The sequence below is a fragment of the Natrix helvetica genome, assembly GCF_964273705.1.
Source record: "Natrix helvetica genome assembly, chromosome: W".
NCBI lineage: Eukaryota > Metazoa > Chordata > Lepidosauria > Squamata > Natricidae > Natrix > Natrix helvetica.
In genome coordinates, this window is record NC_138555.1 from 56199849 (window position 1) to 56219195 (window position 19347).

General features: G+C 45.5%; 1 protein-coding gene across 5 annotated transcripts in view; it reads right to left on the reverse strand.

Annotated features, from left to right (window-relative positions):
* The window catches only part of LOC309400337 (YTH domain-containing protein 1-like), a 115232-nt gene that overhangs the window by 25718 nt on the left and 70167 nt on the right, over positions 1–19347 (reverse strand). For all 5 annotated transcript variants that reach the window (XM_081968762.1, XM_081968761.1, XM_081968759.1 and 2 more), the window contains 4 exons: positions 7028–7122; positions 5475–5583; positions 5274–5391; positions 3079–3163 (listed from right to left, as the gene is read on the reverse strand). In XM_081968762.1, the coding sequence (XP_081824888.1) occupies positions 3079–3163; positions 5274–5391; positions 5475–5583; positions 7028–7122 (407 nt within the window). The remainder of the gene's footprint in view (positions 1–3078; positions 3164–5273; positions 5392–5474; positions 5584–7027; positions 7123–19347) is intronic.

The window sequence follows — 19347 nt, forward strand, 5'->3', positions numbered from 1 at the left end:
AAGATACCCACTTTAGGCTTCGGAACTGGACAGATACCCACACAAGGCCTTGGAACCTCGAGGAGGAAACCAAACTGCAGGCTTCGGATCCTGAACCAAGAAACCCACCCATGACTGGTATTGCACGGCTATTGGGCGTGCCCCCTATGGCGATGGGGTTGCTGGGTCAAGTGCCTGAACTGGTAGTGTCAATGTCACCATGAACCAATGCAATATAATAGTAGTAATACAATACAATACAATACAATAGTAGAGTTGGAAGGGACCTTGGAGGTCTTCTAGTCCAACCCCCTGCCTAGGCAGGAAACCCTATACCGTTTCAGACAGATGGCTATCCAACATCTTCTTAAAGACTTCCAGTGTTGGGGCATTCACAACTTCTGGAGGCAAGCTGTTCCACTGATTAATTGTTCTAACTGTCAGGAAGTTTCCCCTCAGTTCTAAGTTGCTTCTCTCCTTGATTAGTTTCCACCCATTACGTCTTGTTCTACCCTCAGGTGCCTTGGAGAATAGTTTGACTCCCTCTTCTTTGTGGCAACCCCTGAGATATTGGAACACTGCTATCATGTCTCCCCTAGTCCTTCTTTCTCTTAAGCTAGACATACCTAGTTCCTGCAACTGTTCTTCATATGTTTTAGTCTCCAGTCCCCTAATCATCTTTGTTGCTCTTCTCTGCACTCTTTCTAGAGTCTCCACATCTTTTTTACATCGTGGCGACCAGAACTGAATGCAGTATTCCAAGTGTGGCCTTACCAAGGCATTATAAAGTGGTATTAACACTTCACGTGATCTTGATTCTATCCCTCTGTTGATGCAGCCTAGAACTGTGTTGGCTTTTTTGGCAGCTGCTGCACACTGCTGGCTTATATTTAAATGGCTGTCCACTAGAACTCCAAGATCCCTCTCACAGTTACTACTGTTGAGCATGGTACCACCTATACTGTACCTGTGCATTCCGTTTTTGTTGCCTAAATGTAGAACCTTACTCTTTTCACCATTGAATTTCATTTTATTAGATAGTGCCCAATGTTCAAGTTTGTCAAGATCCTTCTGTATCTTAAGCCTGTCTTCTGGAGCATTGGCTATTCCTGCCAGCTTGGTGTCATCTGCAAATTTGATGAGTTCCCCATTTATTCCCTCATCCAAATCATTGATGAAGATGTTGAAGAGTACTGGGCCTAAAACAGAGCCTTGGGGTACTCCACTGCATACCTCCCTCCATGTAGATGCAGTTCCATTGAGGACTACACGTTGAGTGCGGTTGGTCAGCCAGTTACGAATCCATCTGGTGGTGATGCTGTCTAACCCACATTCTTCTACTTTATTTAGTAGTAGGTTATGGTCTACCTTATCAAAAGCCTTACTGAAGTCCAAGTAAACTATATCAACGGCATTCCTCTGGTCCACTAATTTTGTCACATTATCAAAGAATGCAATAAGATTAGTCTGGCATGATCTGTTTTTGACAAATCCATGTTGACTTTTGGCTATTACTTTGTTTGCTTCTAGGTGTTCGCAAATTCGTTGCTTGATTATTTTTTCCAGAATCTTTCCTGGTATTGAGGTCAGGCTGATAGGTCTGTAGTTTCCTGGATCTATTTTTTTCCCTTTTTTGAAGATGGGAACCACATCAGCTCTTTTCCACTCCTTTGGTAGTTCCCCGGTGTTCCAGGATCTCTGAAAGATGTAATTCAGTGGTTCTGAGATCTCGTCTGCTAGTTCCTTCAGAACCCTGGGGTGTAATCCATCCGGTCCTGGTGATTTGAACTCATCTAGGGTAGACAGGTGCTCACTTACCATTTTCTTCCCTATTTCAATTTGTGTTCCTAATCTGATTTTTGTGGTGCTGCTTTTGATAGGTTGGACTGTTTTATCCCTTTGTGTAAAGACAGATGCAAAACATGAGGTAAATAGTTCTGCTTTCTCCCTGTTGCTTGTCACCTTCTTGCCACTTTCTCCTAGCAATGGACCAATTGTTTCCTTAACTTTTTTCTTGTTTTTAACATGTTGGAAGAAGCTTTTTTTGTTAATTTTTACTTTTGTGGCAAGCCTTTCTTCATTGTGAGCCTTAGCTTTCCTCACTTCATCTTTACAGGCTCGGGCTGTTTGCTGAAATTCTGCCTTAGTTATGTCCCCCTCCTTCCACTTTTTATACTTACCTTTTTTGTCTTTCAGTTTAATGATGATGTAATGATGTCTATATAAAACAAACAAGATGAAACAATAATAGAATGCATGTGATGTTGCCATAGCACCATCCTCAACTTTGTCCCTATTTTTAGGGCTATATACGTCAGCGATGAAACACCAACCATACTTTTTTAGTGGGTTTGAAACATACTCTTTCTAATGAGAATGATTTAACAGAGTTTCCAGGAGGTCTTTTTTTGTAAAAGCGGTCTGAAAATACCCTATTTTTGGCGTTTTTACAGAAACCATCAACTTTACACTCAATTTGTGAACTATTGGAAAGGAGTAGGAGAATGAAATTTTATATTCGAAAACCTTGTGTTGCTAAGTTATTATGCACAAAGTTTCACATTTCTCAGACCTTTCCTTCCAGAGATATAAAAAGCCAAACTTTAACCTTTTTTCAAGCCAGTCATTTTCGGCCCTCTTTGCTCCAACTTATCTAGATGGAGATCGCTCATGAGAATGTTTTTATTATTTTGTTTAATAGAGCACAAGTTGTACAAGATGGCCAAGTTTTGTTTCTCTCAGCAAAATATTGCCGGAGATATTGTGTCTCAAAGTTGCTGAACCCTCAGAGTCATACTGCAGAATGCTGCAGTATGGGGTCAAACAAATGACTATATGTCCGCAAGTATTGCATCAGCAAATGTAACACTTTACCAATGTTCATTGGGGATGTGTGTGCATGTTCACACCAAATCTGTGATGGTCAAGCTGGGCACTTTTCTGAAATCAGACCACTTGACATGGAATGACTCTATGATAAAACAAGATTAGCAGAAGCAGCTTTCAAAGATGAACAACTGTATCATAAAAAATCTATTAAGAATATTTTAAAATACTGGGCTTAATGATTTGAAGAGCAATCAAAGGTAGTTGACAAACCTGTCCATCACGTCCAATCTTTACTGCCTTATGTTCATTCCAAGGATTGGTCAGGTGAGCAGATTTTGTGAATGGCAATTCACGCCTAAAAATATGATATGACACACTTTCTCATACAATGAAGTGCAACTTAAAAAATAATGAGGATCCAACTAGCAATGGATCTAATCAATGAAGCGAAGCTTAGAGCAGTAATGGCTAACCTTATTCTAAAAGTGTGCCCCACCTACCAGCACATGCGCACGCGACCTCCCCCGTGCATACGTGTGTGACCCCCACCAATCTGGGGGGGGAGTTTTCACCCTCCCCAGGCTCCATAGGCTTTCCTGAAGCCTGGGGAGGGCAAAAATGGCCTCCCCCTGTGGAGGCCCTCCGGAAGGCAGAAACAGATCATTTCTGAACTTCTGGTTGGCCCGTTGGGCCTCTTTTTCGCCCTCTCTAGACTCCAGAGGCTTTCCTGAAGCCTGGGGAGGGCAAAAACATCCTCCCCCCAGCCCTCCGGAGGGCCAAAAATGAGTTGGCCAGTGCACGCATGCGCGCAGGAGCTGAGGGCTGCCATAGGTTTGCCATAATGGGCTTAGAGGCCAAATCCCATGGGTATGTTCACCTCACAAAGCAAATATTACAATCTCCAAAATTTGTCTTCAGTTCTGATTAAGTCATTCTGAGGCAGATAATTTAAGCCATGGGTGTCAAAGTCGATTGTGTCACGTGACGTATCACAACATTTTTTTGCCTTTGCGGAGCCAGGGTGAGTGTGGCCTGCACATGACGCATCCGGCCCGCAGGCTGCCAGTTTAACGCCCCTGATTTAAGCCTTTCTTTGTCTTTCCTTCTTATCCAATTTCCACAAACTCAGTGAGCCCGTCATCCATATTCTTAGTCTGGCAACAAAGGATGTAAACAGAGTGATGTAATTTTCCCAACATAAGTAAGGTAATAATAATGCTGGAAAACATTTGTTATCCAGTGCTCCTCATGTCTGCAACCCAACAAAGTTAAGCAAGGCAGGAAAAGAAGGAAAAGAGTCTGGAGTAGGAAAGAAAATATTGGATAGTATGTATGGAGAGGCTAGGAAAATGATCAGTCTTGTTCTCTTACCTTAATCAATTGATTGATTGATTATGTGCCATAAAGTTGTTGTTGACTGTTAGACACCTCATAAATGTTCTCCATGATAAAGAGGCAAGCTAATCAACTGAATTAGGATCACTTTTTATTTTCAGAGAACTAAACTTTCTACTTGGTTTGGGGAAAGAGTATGAGGCATATCTTTTAGAATCAAATTCCAAGCTTAACTTTGGCAAACTTGTTTATCATTGTTAACAAAATCCTCAATGCATTTTTAAACCAATATAATTAAGCTTCACTATTTTCAGTTATATTTCCAGTGAAAAAAAAGCTGGAAGGGATTCCAAGGTTTAGAACAAAAGGAAGAGATTCTAAACCTTACCAAACTGAAAGGGACAAAACATGAAATCCCTGATTTTTAAACAATCTTTCTTAAAGTCTCATAGTCACATTTCTGGCACAACTTCCTACTGCAGGAGAAAAAAAACCCCCAATCTTTGGCTCCTCTTCCCATTTTAAACTTAATGTGCTTCAAAATCCACCCAGGGCAGGAAAAGAAGTCATCTATCATCAACAGAAGACACAGAAGACTGTAAGAGTGATTTTACAACAAAAAGCAATAATGTAGAGCCCATAAATATCGTTAAAATCCCAAAGCAGAAGCATGAAAATAGTGAATTTATATGGGAAGAAGAAAAATGGGATATTAGTATCCTTGACTGATGCATCACCTCCAAGCTATTTAAATGATTTATCCTTCAATGCCACATTTAAAGTCAAGTCTCTCTTGAGTCAGGCTCAACTCTTGGTGACTACATGACCATGTTCATATTGTTTTAATGGTAACAATACAGAAGTTGTTCACACTGCTCTCTTCTGAAATGTGTTTCAACTTCCCATTTGATCCTATAGCCCTAAAATTTCCTGGTGATCTCTAAACCAAGTACTAACTAGATCTGACCCCCCCCCCCACTTTTTTTGGGGGGGGGGGGGTTAAGATCAGTCAAGGTTGGGTAGGGGCTCTGGCATGCAAACAATTACTTGTTACTAAACATTATGCATCTGTTATATAACAAATAGCCTATCCAACCACAATTTTATTTTCTAATTTCCACCCATTTTACCTGCATATCCAATCTATCTTAAATACGCCTCCCAGCATTTTTGCATTCATTCCTGCAGGTAGCACCCAATGTATGGGAGACCCTCCATGATGAGATTCAGAAGCAAGCCTTGCAAATCCTGTAAGAATTTAAAAACATTGTGATGAGACCACTTATTTAAATAACTTTTGAATTCTGAATGCAAGTATTCCTTTTATTTACCTTGGAATTTTCCACTCTCTCTTACAGAAAATACCAAGATCACACTTCTTGCTGATCTGAAGGCAGCACTGAGCTTTTTCTCATTGACTGGAAGGGTTGACCAAACACCCTATGGAGAGATGAGCAGATAATTTACAAACTGAAAACTATCTGATGCGTCCAGGTTTCGAAAGACTTTGGAATACATTCAGCAACAGCACATGTTTTATATGAAGGAGGCCTGCAATTTCCAGATCCAGAAAACACATCCAAGACAGGTATCTCTCTGAGCCATAAAAAACTACTGTCAAAAAGTACACAGTATTAGACAAGCTTGAATAATGTCCAACTAAGATAGTTTTATATATTTAAGCATGCAAAATAAAAGAAGAGGCTGAAAATCTGGGTGCGTCTTATACATCGAATACAACATTTTTTTGCCTCCTGAAGCCCCGCCCCCTTCACAAAAATGGCCGTGCATACCCTTATGGAGGCTTTCAGAGAGCTCCTGGGGGCTGGGGAGGGCAGAAATGAGCAAAAAATGGGCTGTTTTTTTGCCCCCCCCCCCAGCCCCCAGCAGCACTCTATAAGCCTCCATAAGGCTATGCATGCAATTTTTGTGACAAAAAATGTGCCCATTTTTGCGAAAAATGGGCCGTTGTTTGCTCATCCCCCCCCCCAGGAGCACTCTGCAAGCCCCCCCAAGGCTATTTATGCCTTTAAAAAAAACGGGCCCGTTTTCACGAAAAACAGGCCGTTTTTGGGAGGTATGCAGAGTGCAAAAACTTTTTTTTTTCCTTTAGGAAAGCTCTTTAGTTAAGAGTGATTGATGAGAATTAGATTGATCAAGTGCTGTGCCAGCAGAAACAAGTATTAGGTGCTGCAGATTGTCAGCGATTTCCTTCTCCAGCACATGGATAAATACACCTGGAAACATCTACCTACCTACCTACCTACTCTCTCTCTCCCTACCTACCTACTGTATTTCTCTCTCTTCCTCTCCCTCTCTATCCCTCTATCTACCTACCTACTGTTTTTTAAAAAATTGCCTCTTCAAAACCTTGGTGCGTCTTATACTCTGAAAAATACGGTAAATATTTGTCGGATTTGAAACCTACATAATATAGGGGGCAAATTTATTGAAACATAAAACCTACAAAATATAGGGGGCAAATAGGAACAAAAGTTTTGCTATTACCCAGTCCAGTGACATTACCACCAAGGTCCCATGACTTCTGGTGGTTGAAAATAATAATTTGAAACATGTGGCTGGGGGAAAAAGTTATCCATTCTCAGGTCAGGCAATGAACTAAAAAGAAATAGTTAAATAAAATTATTTATAAAATAAAATATATATTTTATTTTATTTATAAAATTTCTATTTCTTTTTAGTTCACTGCCTGACCTGAGAATAAATATTTTATTTTATTTTATATTTACATTTTAGTATTTATATTTTATAAAAGAAAAAGAAGTAATAATTAAATAATTAAAAAGAAAAGCAATTAATCTGACTCCATACTTTGCATATGTAATTTACTTCACAGGAGCCATAGGAGTGGACTCCAACATACCTTAGCTTTTGCAAGTGAGACATTTTCATGGTTGTTACTTTTTATAAGAAAAAATCGTGCATCTTGGAGAATATATTTAAGTTTGCTAGTTTGGTCTGGAAGGAAAAAAACAAAATAGACAATTGTATTGGTAAATTTTCCTTGCCAAGGAAGCATAAATATTCGTAAGATTTGGGGTACAAAGTCTAGTTGCTATAATGGCAAAACTAGCCTCTTATGGGGCATATGTAGTTTCATCCCGTGAATTCCTTCTTAATAAAATGAAGCTCTATGGTCCAAACAGAAAATCTGTGCTCTTCAAATGAGTGAATGGCTCAATCCCACCAAATTCAGACTTTCATACCATGCAATGCCAAACTTTAAAAGCAAAATAAGATATTTAAGGTAAAAGCCAATGCAACATTAATAATGTTCTGAAATTTTTTTTGTCATAGCCAACATATAGCCTTGACCAGACAAATCATTTTCATGAAGTTTGTCAAAAAGATCAGTTAGGAGGAGGGGCCATCTGGAGTCATTGCAAACGGGTGTGCAAGTGGGCTCTCCGTGGAGCACAGCCAATTTCTGTCCATCTGAGGGGCTCCTTGGAGCCGAAGTTGCCCTGTAGGGATGATGGGAGAGGAAGGGTTTTCTGTTGAAGGTAAATGGGTGGTGGACCGTTTTGCTGATCAGGAGTAATCTTTCCTTAAAGAAGGTGGAGAAGAAGATGGCCATTAATGGCCGAACTGAAGCGGTGACAGCTGGTCAGAGTAAGCGGTGAGAAAGCAGGAGAAAGCAGTGGATTGGACCTGGAAGAAGTTTCTGTCAGTTTTGGAAGCCATTTTTTTTTCATTTTAGCTTCCTGACTGCCACATATTTTAGCCTGGAAAATTGGGAGGGAGATTTTTGTTGGAGCTGTGGAAACTTAGCCATAACAACATTCCTTACTCTGGGAGTCAAGGACATTTGCCTGCACCTGGATGGGAGTGACTGGGGATTGTCTCCAGTCAAGTCTGAAGAATGGATTGGACCATGTGAGGAACTTGTGGGTGTGGAGCAGGGTTGTGAACTTTCAACTAGGTGGGGAAAACCTGGAAGCTTTCAGATTCGGGTTTTCCCAGATGTGCCTGTCAACGTTCCAAATATCACCCAAAATTAAATCAGAGTCCAAGGCAGAGCTTTCCTCAAACTTCCAATTTATTAAGAGAGACATGTTGGTACATCTGTGGAAACCTGAATCTGAAAGCTTCCCGGGGTTCCCACCCAGTTGAAAGTTCATGATCTTGCCCCCGCACCCACAAGTCCATCACATGGTCCAATCTTCCACTGCCACGCTGGCAGTTCCACCCATCCAGTTCAGGTCAGGCTCTGATGTGCAGAGACAAAAGATGATCTTGGGCTTCTAGAAAGGAATTTTTTATTTTGACAACAACACATTCTACTCATTATTCCCCCTACCAATTCCCTACTAATGAAAAAGCATAGTAAAATAATAGAGTGTGTGGCAGGCCAAAGATTCTAAAAGGAACCAGCTACAGGACTGACAGGCGGCCTCTCCTCAGAAGAAAAATGTTTCCTGAAAGAGAATAACATAGGGGTTAATGTAACCGAATTAACCACCTCTTCCCCCCCCCCCCCCAGGGGGACCCTTTGGCTTGTTGGGAAACTTCTCATGGAATTGTTTTACTAACTTCTCAACTTTTAGGTTCCAGCTTTTTACCCAAGTAGCTTCAGACAAAGGGTACTCCTTCCAATGCACTAAATACTGTAAGCGACCCCTATACAGCCTGGAGTCTAAGATTTTTTTCACCTCATAATATGTCTCCCCTTCTATCACTACAGGAGGAGGGGGAGCTTGGGTGGACGGTCTTATGCTGGACCCAATTACTGGTTTCAATAAGCTACAATGAAATGCTGGGTAAATCTTCCCTAGAATTCTGGGTAGACTGAATTGAACTGTGACTGGGTTAATTATCTTCACTATTGGGAAGGGACCTAGAAATTTTGGGCCCAATTTCTTGCTAGGCATTCTTAATCTTATGTATTTGGTAGATACAAAAACTTTGTCCCACACACGAAAGGGGGGTTGGAGCGAGCAGTGTTTATAAGCTTGCTTTTTGTAGGCTTCTGCCGCATCTGCTAGAGCTTTCTTCATATTTTCCCATCCTTTCTTTAGCGTGTCCATCCATTTATTCAGAGACATGGAGGAGGGAGGTTCTCTAGGCAGCTCAGGCATGGCAACAAATTCCATGCCACTGGTAATCTGGAAAGGAGTTAATCCAGTGCTGGTGTGGACCGCATTGTTGTATGCCACTTCGGCGAAGGGTAGCAAGTCCGACCAGTTGTCTTGCTGATAGTCCACGTAACACCGGATGTATTGTTCCACCATCACATTGGCCCTTTCCGCTGCACCATTCGTGCTGGGATGAACCACTGAGCAGAGTCCTTGTGTGGATCCAATGGACCTCAGGAACTCTCTCCAGAACTTGGCAGTGAACTGGACTCTGCAGTCTAAAATGATCCTCTTGGGCACCCCGTGCAGGCGATAAATGTGTTTCACAAACATTTTCGCTAATTTCTTTGCGGACAGCAACCCTGAGCAAGCGATGAAATGCGCCTGCTTGGAAAACAAATCAATAACTGTCCAGATTACTCTATTCCCTCTGCTGTTGGGGAGCTCGATGATGAAGTCCATTGAGATCTCTTCCCATGGTCGGCTGGGGCTGGCCACCTGGTGCAGTAATCCAGGGGGCTTCCCCAGCGGTGTTTTCATTGTTGCACAAGTAGCACAGCTTTTTACGTAATCTTCCACCTCTGATTTCATCTTTGGCCTCCAAAATTGACGCCTGGCGAGGTGGAGCATTTTTAGGAATCCAAAGTGGCCTCCTAGTTTTGCATCATGACTTCGCTGTAGAACTTGCAGCCTCAACCCTGCAGGGACATATAGTTTGGACCCCTTCCAGGCTAAGCCATCGTTTATTGTTAGAATGTCGTTATTGTTGAACCACGGGTCTGCCGAGAGTGCCGCTTTCAGTGCTGTCGTCCGTCCGCTTATCCTGGCTTCGGGTGGTGACCTGGGCCACCTTTTGGTGGGAGGAAGAAATGATGGGGTGAAAAACTTCTTCCTTCTTACTGTCGTACTGCGGTTTTCTCGACAAAGCATCTGCCAACAAGTTCTTCCTTGCAGGGATGTGATTAAGTTCGAATTGGAACCTTTGGAAGTCTTTTGCCCAGCGAACTTGTTTAGGGGATAATCTTCAATGGGCTTTGAGAGCTTCAAGGTTTTTATGATCAGTCCAGACCTTGAACGGCATATCCTCCCGTTCCAGGAGATGTCTCCACGTGAGCATACACCACCTGATCACCAACACTTCTTTCTCCCAAATGGCCCACATCCTTTCAATATTGGTGAGTTTTTTGGAGATATAAGCGCATGGCAAGAGCTGGCCTTCTTTATTCTTTTGTAGTAGCACTGCAGCTATTGCTACATCACTGGCATCCGTCTGGATTATGAATGGTTGCTCTGGGTCAGGGTGTTGCAGTATGGGCTCTTGGGCAAAGAGCCGTTTTAATTTCTCAAAGGCTTTTTGACAATCCATTGTCCACTTTAGGGGTTGGGTTGCTTTTGGCTTTGTTTGGGAAGGGCCCGTTTTTAATAGCTCAGTGAATGGGAGGGCAATTTCCGCAAAAGTCAGAATGAACTGCCTGTAAAAATTGGCAAATCCAAGGAAGCTTTGTAGTTGTTTTGTGAGTACTTGGAGGTTTCCAGTCTAACACAGCTTTCACTTTTCCTGGATCCATCTCTATCCCCTCGTTGGAGATGCGATAACCCAGGTAATCTAGTGAGGTCTTGTGGAACTTACACTTCGACAACTTTGCGTATAGCTTGGCGGCCAGAGGTTTTTTCAGGACTTGCCCTACCAGCTTCACGTGTTCTTCTAGGGTTTCAGAGAAGATCAAGATGTCAGCAAGATAAACGAGCACTCCGCGGTACAGGTGCTCATGTAGCACCTCATTTATGTACTGCATGAAGACTGTGGGTGCCCCTTGTAGCCCAAATGGCATGACTTTGTATTGAAAACTGCCAAGGGGGGTGTTAAAAGTGGTCTTCCACTCATCTCCCTCTCTGATCCGTATGCGGTAATACGCCTCTCAAGTCCAGCTTGGGGAAGATCTTGTCTTGAGCCAAGTGGTTCAACATATCTTTCATGAGGGGGAGGGGATAAGTGTTCTTTTCACATACCGCATTCAAGGCTCGCAGATCAACACAGAGACGAACCCCACCATCTTTCTTTTCTCTGACGAGCACTGGGGCCACTACTTTCAACTTTGCTGGTTCAATAAAGCCCCGTTTCAAATTGGTGTCAATGTACTTCCTCAATTCAACCATCTTTTTGGGAGTCATGGAGTACATTTTTGGCTTTGGTAAGGTAGCCCCAGGTTTGAAGTCTATCGGGTAATCTGTGGGCTGGTGAGGGGGAAGATAGTTGACATCTTCCTCACAGAACACCTCCGCCAAGTCCCAGTAGTCTTTTGGTACTTGTTGGACCCCTGGGGGTTTGGTGTCTGCTGCAGGTGCCACAGGTTCCGGATGGTCTGGGCTGTTGGGTTCAATTGTTCCTGGGTGGCCTTTTGGCTCCACCGGTGGTAATGGCCCAAAGCTGATAATCAATTTCCTAATGCCGTCCTCCCACTTTATTGTAGGCGCCCACTTGTCCAGCCATGCAAGCCCCAAGATAATTGATTCCTGCATTCTTGGAGCTACAATGAATCTGAAGAATTCATAGTGGCGGCCTATCATTAACTTTACCAACTCGGTAATTTTTGTGGCTGCCACCCCCACCCCCCCCCATTAGTGTTCCATCCACTTGCTCAAACTGAATGGGATGGTTTAGGGGTCTTGTGCGTATGCCTAGCTGCTCCACAATCAACATGCTGATTAAGCAACAGGTGTAGCCAGTGTCCACAATTGCCCCAACTTCCCACTCAACTCCCGTTTCTGGCACTTGGAGGTTGCATTTTATAGTAAAAGGGTGGATGGGTGCACTCACCTTTGGGTCGTCTTCGGCATTTCCCTCCTCCAACGTCTCCCCATTGGTTGGACTTTTCATCACCTTAGGTTGGGGATCCACTTTCTGAGGTTGTTGGCCCAGGTAACTCTTTTGTGGTGGCTTCTGGGACCTTCTCTTTACTGCGCTGGCGGTTGGTGCACACGTTTGTGATATTGGGGCTGGAGCCAAGCACTCTGACGCTTTGTGGCCAAGTTGACAGCAACGGTGGCATTTTATTGGCCTCCAGAAGGAAAGGAACCCAGTTACACCTCTGAACTTAGGAACCGCCTCATCACATTGTTCCGCTATCCATCCTGCATTTTCCCCCTCATTCATCCCTTCTTCCGTTGTCGAGAACATTTCTCTGTCAGAAGGTGGGATAAGAACCTGTTGGGGCATTGCAGGTGAGACTGGACTCGGTGTGTGTGCGTGTGTGTCAATCCCTGGGTTGGCTACTGCCCAGTTATCTGACATGGTGCCATCTGCTGAGGGAGAGCAGATGCCCACTGGCATCTCTCCCATCCATGACCTGGGAAGAAAGCCCATTCCGGGGTTGCTTGATTCACAGGTTGCAGCCCAAACATCGGTTGGTGGTTTGGTTGAATTCCCCATGTTGGTGGCCAAGCAGGCAGCCATGGACATCTGTCCCATCCATGACCTGGGAATAAAGCCCAATTTGGTGGTGCTTGAGTCACAGGCTGCAGCCCAAGCATCAATGGCTGACTAGTGAAAGATGCTGGCCAAATCCCTTCCTGCTGGCTGGGTTGAATTCCCCATGTTGATAGGGGATCAACTGCAGGTTAATGGGTCATTTCATTTGTCGCTGTATGGAAGGAGTAATTATCTCCACTCCAATATATTGCCGAGTTTTCGCTGGGGAAGGAGGGGGAACTTTCACTCACGTTTGGCTGCACAAGTTGGTCTGGGAGGCTCCAATCATCTTGTCGGCTACTGGGTGATTGTTCTTGCCCTCTCCAGCCATGTGTAGAATTAGCCTTTCCACCCCCCTCCGGCTGCATCTTTCCAGATGCTATAAAGCTTCAAATTTCCTCCCCCACAAATTCCTTTGCAGTCTGGAAGATTTGCAGAGAAGCGACTCATCATTAGCTTCTTTTCTCAAAAGGCTCTATCTTAATTCTTTGCTGATATTTTACGCTGACCGGGTAAGGTCAATGTTGTGAGTCAGCACCCCTTGCCAGCACCCCGTTTAGGGGTTGCTGGTGAAATATTTTAAAGGGGATTCAGGTTAATGTCAGCATTCCAAATATCATCCAAAATTAAATCAGAGTCCAAGGCAGAGCTTTCCTCAAACTTCCAATTTAATAAGAGAGACATGTTGGTACATCTGTGGAAACCCGAATCTGAAAAGCTTCCCGGGGTTCCCACCCAGTTGAAAGTTCATGATCTTGCCCCCACACCCACAAGTCCATCACATGGTCCAATCTTCCACTGCCACGCTGGCAGTTCCACCCATCCAGTTCCGATCAGGTTCAGAGGTGTAGACAACAAAAGATGACCTTGGGCTTCTAGAAAGGAATTTTTTATTTTGACAACAACACATTCTACTCCTTACTATTCCCCCTCCCAATTCCCCACTAATGAAAAAGCATAGTAAAATAATAGAGTGTGTGGCAGGCCAAAGATCCTAAAAGGAAACGGCTGCAGGCCTGACAGTGCCAATATGACATCTCTAATAAAGTGGAACTTTGAGGAACTTCTAGCCTCAGAGTTTTATTTCATTGGGGGTGTTTTTTGGAACACTGACACTAACCTGAATGTCCTTTAAAAAGTACAATCAGCTCCCCGCTCCTTGGGGTGCTGTCCGAGGGCCTGAGACCCAGTGCCTACCCGCAGGTTGGGCAGTGTGAAGACTCAGGAAAGATCAATGAGGGAGCAGTTGCAGGTGGCCAAGAGGTCCATGTGAAGACCACCTACTACCCTTCAGAAGATGTGGTGCGAGAAGCAGAAGCCGCTGAAGCAGAACACTTGCTAGGAGCCCAGCGCAAAGAACCTGAGGCTCAGGGGGAGCACTGCAGCAGCCTTTCCACATCTGGAGAAGGAACCGGAGCACCAGATGGAAACAACCTGGACCCTAGTGTGGAGAGAGGTTAGGCAGCTGGGATCCGACCATACCCAAGAGTGGATCCTGACACCCCCTTTGTGAAGCCAGTTGCTGATGGGGCTCCCGGATCATTTTGAGCATCTCACAGTAGGCAGCTACGTCCCGCCGCCCAAACTGGCCAGCAGAGGTGGATCTTGGCACCACCCACATTCACCTTTTTGGATTCGAGGCCAGCAAGGGCCAAGGGCGCCACTTCACCATCCTTCCACTCCACCAGGGACTATGGAAGCCCCTACCCCACGCAATTTAGTCAACCCATGGGGGCCCCAGCCATCGCGGGAGCAGGGCTACACCACCAAATTGATCCCTGGGGAATGCTGAGGGTGATCACCCCCCCTCGCCAACCGGTCTATATGCTGCCACCAGCCGAATGCATCCCCCCCGGCTGGGCGTTCTATCCAGGGCATGGTTGGGTTCAATGCCAATGGATGCCAGCACAATATCCACCACCATCCCAGCTCCAGCAACCGGTGGCAACACCACTAGTGCCTCCTGCCATGGTACTACCTGTCACCCCAGGGCAATCACCCGCCGCAGGGCTGCCACCTTCACTGGGACCACCTCCCATAGCGCTGGTGGTGCTACCAGCCGCCGCCCCAGCAGTTCTGGCCACAGCGTAGCCATCGATCCCGGCCGCAGCGCCGCCAGCACAGGCTCTACCAGCTCCAGTGGTCAAGCCCCCGAGATTTCGAACAACCTTTGACGGGGCCCCGAGGAAGTTGGCGTACTTCCTAAACAGAATCTCAACACACATTGACCTCTATGGGGATCGATACCACAGTGACCACAAACTAGTCTCAGCCATTGGAGAAGGAATGAATAAAGGAGAAGCAGTGGACTGGATAGCTCAGCTACACGACAAGGGCACCGTGGAACTCCATGCCAACGCGTTCCTCCAACTTGTCCGAGGCAGGTTTGAGGACACTGACCTAAAAAATTAGAATGAAGCGATAATAAAGGAACTGAAGCAAAGGATGTGCACCCCCAAGAGTTCGTCTGGAAGTTTCAGAGAGTGGCAGGAAATCTGAGACAGTGGCCAGAGTCTATTCTCCTTCACTATTTTAAAGAAGCCCTAGATCCGGAGCTCCGCAAGGCGTGTGGCATTCGAGGAGTGCCTGAACGGCTTAAGGACTGGTATATTATGTCTGTGGCCTTGGACAGTGAAACAAACCCCCATCGTAAGCCCACACAAGATAAACCAGTCCGCAGGACCCTGGGTGACAGGACCCCAAAGAAGCCCGCCAAGCCACTGTCCCCCAAGCCACCGGGGCTGTCAAGTGCTACCAATGCGGCCAAGTGGGCCACCGGGCATCCGAATGCCTGGCACCAGCTCCTGTCCCTCTACCCCAGGCAACTCCAGCCATGCAGGAGAGACGGATGCCGAGAAAACCGGCAGAGGCGGGGAGATTCATCAAGCAGTCATTTGAGCCCCCGCCCTTTCCCCAAGGAGAGTGAGGAACCTCCGGCCAAAGACCTTCCGCCCAGCCCTGCCAGCAGAAGCAGCAGCAAAGACAAACCGATGGTAAGTGGAACCATTCACCCATTTGTTATCAAAGTCAAACTAATAGTGCCAGAGACAGGGGAGCAAAGAGAAATAGAGGCAGTAATAGACACCGGCTGTACCCAGTGCCTGATTATCCCCCCTATCGTTGAGCAGCTAGGCGCACCTTTTAAAACACCCCATACACTTTGAGCAAGTCGATGGGACTTTGATAGATGGCATGCGTCACTGAGCTCGTCAGATTGGAATTGGGGGACCACCGAGAACTCATTCGATTCATAGTAGCCCCCAAGATGGCAGAACCAATCATCCTGGCGCTCACCTGGCTAGATAAATGGGCCCCAACGATCAGATGGGAAGATGGCTACCGGAAAGTTAGGATAGACATTGGGCCCCTGCCGCCCGTTCCTCTCAAGGGAGAACACATTGAGGTGAGGTCACAGCCTCAGCCTACAGGAGAGGGCCATGACAGCAATAGAAACCCCTCCAGGCACTCCCCAGGTCCCCATAGAATACAGGGAACTGGTCAAAGTTTTCAGTGAGGAAGACTGCAATGTTCACCCTCCCCAACACCAGACTGACTATGCGATTGAGATTGAACCTGGGGCTAAGCTCCCTAAGGCAAAGATTTACTCAATGACCCCAAAAGAGATGGCAGACCTAAGGAAGTACATCGATGCCAACTTGGCCTGAGGCTTCATCCAACCTGAAAAATCAAGAGTAGCTGCCCCGGTGCTCTTTAAAGAGAAGAAAGATGGGTGGATGAGGCTCTGCATTGATTTTCATGGAATAAGTGCTGTGTGCGTGGAAAACACCTATCCCCTCCCCCTCATGAAAGACTTACTGAACTACATCTCTAAAGGCAAGGTGTTCACAAAACTAGACTTGAGAGAAGCCTAATACCGAGTGCGCATAAAGGAGGGGGATGAGTGCAAAACTGCCTTCAATTGCCCATTGGGCAGCTTCCAATTCAAAGTTTTGCCTTTTGGCCTCCAAGGGGCCCCTGCTGTATTCATGCAATTGATTAATGAGGTGCTGTATAAGGGGGTTCTAGTGTACTTGGATGACATTCTCATATTCAGTGAGACATTAGAGGAACATGTGAAGCTAGTCCGAAAAGTGCTGAAAAAACTGCTAGCTGCGAAACTGTATGCGAAGCTGTCAAAGTGCGAATTTCACAAAACCTCCCTAGACTACCTGGGTTACTGAGTGTCAAATGAAGGCATAGTGATGGATGCCTGGAAAGTGTGAGCCATACTTGACTGGCAACCCCCTCACACATGGAAACAGCTGCATAGTTTTCTGGGATTCGCAAACTTCTATCGGCAATTCATCCCAGCTTTGGCAGAAGTGGCTCTGCCTCTCACTGAACTTATAAAGATGGGTCCCTCCCACACAAAGCCGCAGCCAACACAACCTCTGACCTGGATGCTAAACTGTCAAAAAGCATTCGAAAGCTTAAAATGCCTATTTGCGGAAGAGCCGATTCTTCTGCACCCAGACCCGGGAAGAAAGTTCATTGTCCAAGCCGACACAAACGATGTGGCAATGGTGGCTGTGCTTCTCCAAAGAGACCACCTGGACTGGCTGCTGCCTTGTGCTTATGTGTCACTAACAGACACCGAGTGGAGATGGACAGTATGGGAGAAGGAAGCCTTTGCGGTTTGTTGGGCTCTCCTATTGTGGTGACACTTTCTGGAGGGAGCCAAAATCCCTTTCAAGGTCTGATCAGACCATAAGAACCTTGAAGCCTTAGAGACCCCATGAAAGCTCTTCCCCAAACAGGTCCGCTGGGTGCAGTATTTCAAGCAGTTTGACTTCAAACTGAAATACATCCCGGGGGGGAAGACCCTGCTTGCAGATGCCCTGTCAAGGAAACCCCAATACGACAACCAATGGAAGAAAGTTGTCCATGCCATCATCCCAGACACAGAGTGTGGCACATGTCACTACCAGGAGTCAGGCCAGCAGATGGACTGACCCCATTGATGGAAAGCTAACTGCTGGTTTGAAGGCAACGCTATCTGCAGACCCATGGCTAACCGACAATCGAGATACTTTGACAACCCGGGATGGACTAGCATGGAAAGGTTCAAAGATTTACGTCCCCAACAGCATGAGATTCCTGGTGCTAAAGCGCAACCATGATTCTCGATTGGCTGGTCACTTTGGATTCCTAAAGACTCTTCATTTGGCTAGACGGCAGTTTTGGTGGCCAAAATTGAAAGCTAATGTGGAGGACTATGTAAAAAGTTGTGCCACGTGTGCAAGCAATAAGACAAGACCTGGGAAGCCTCCCAGCTTGCTTCAACAGGTAGCTGAACCAAGCCGACCGTGGAAAGAAATAGCTATGGACTTTATAGTAGAACTCCCGGAGAGTGGCGGCAACACTGTAATCTGGACTGTGACATTTTGTTCCTTGTTCTGGACTTCCCTCAGGTAAGAAATTAGCCAAGATGTTCATCAAACAAATCTACCGGCTACATGGAGTTCCACGACGGATGATCTCCGACTGAGGAGTTTAATTCACCGCTAAGTTCTGGAGAGAGTTCCTGAGGTCCTTTGAGTCATCGCAGGGGCTTAGCTCGGCTTTCCATCCAAGTGGCTTACAATAACACGGTGCATAGCAGTACGGGACTGACGCCTTTCCAGATTATGAGCGGCATGGATTTTTTTCCTATGCCAGAGCTGCCAAGAGAACAGCCTTCTTCCATGACTCTAAATGAATGGATGGAGTCATTAAAGAAAGGCTGGGATAATGCTAACAAAGCCCTGGGTGAAGCCACTGAAGCATACAAAAAACAAGATGATAGACATCGATCTCTCCAACCCCCCTTTCGGGTGGGAGATTGTGTATATCTCTCTACCAAGTACATATGCTTGAGTTTGAAAAGTAAAGGTAGGACCAAAATACCTAGGTCCCTTCCCCATAGTGAAAGTGATTAACCCAGTAACCGTTCAGCTAAACCTCCCTCGCATACTGGAAAAAAATCATCCAGTTTTCCATTGCAGTCTTTTAAAACCTGCTGTGGGTTCTAGACCGAGACCTCAACCTGCTGCACCTCCAAAGCCAATTGTGGTGCAGGGTGAGACTCATTATGAAGTGAAGATGATTTTGGACTCTAGATTGCAGAGGGGACGATTGCTGTATTTAGTGCATTGGAAGGGATACCCTTTGTCTGAAGCTACTTGGGTGAAAAGTTGGGATATTCATGCAGATGCCTTAGTCAAGCAATTTCATGATAAATTCCTTGATAAGCCTAAGGGTCCTCCTTGGGGGGGGGGGTGTTAATGTGCTGCTTGTATTAGCCCCTGACTTCTATCTCATTCCAGGATTCACTCCTTTCCCAAGGGGGGGGGAGCCTATCAGTTTTGGAAGCCATTTTTTTCATTTTAGCTTCCTGACTGCCACATATTTTAGCCTGGGAAATTGGGAGGTTTTTTTTTTGTTGGAGCGGTGGAAACTTAGCCATAACAACATTCCTTACTTTGGGAGTCAAGGACATTTGCCTGCACCTGGATGGGAGTGACTGGGGATTGTCTCCAGTCAAGTCTGAAGAATGGATTGGACCATGTGAGGAACTTGTGGGTGTGGAGCAGGGTTGTGAACTTTCAACTAGGTGGGGAAAACCTGGAAGCTTTCAGATTCAGGTTTTTCCAGTTGTTC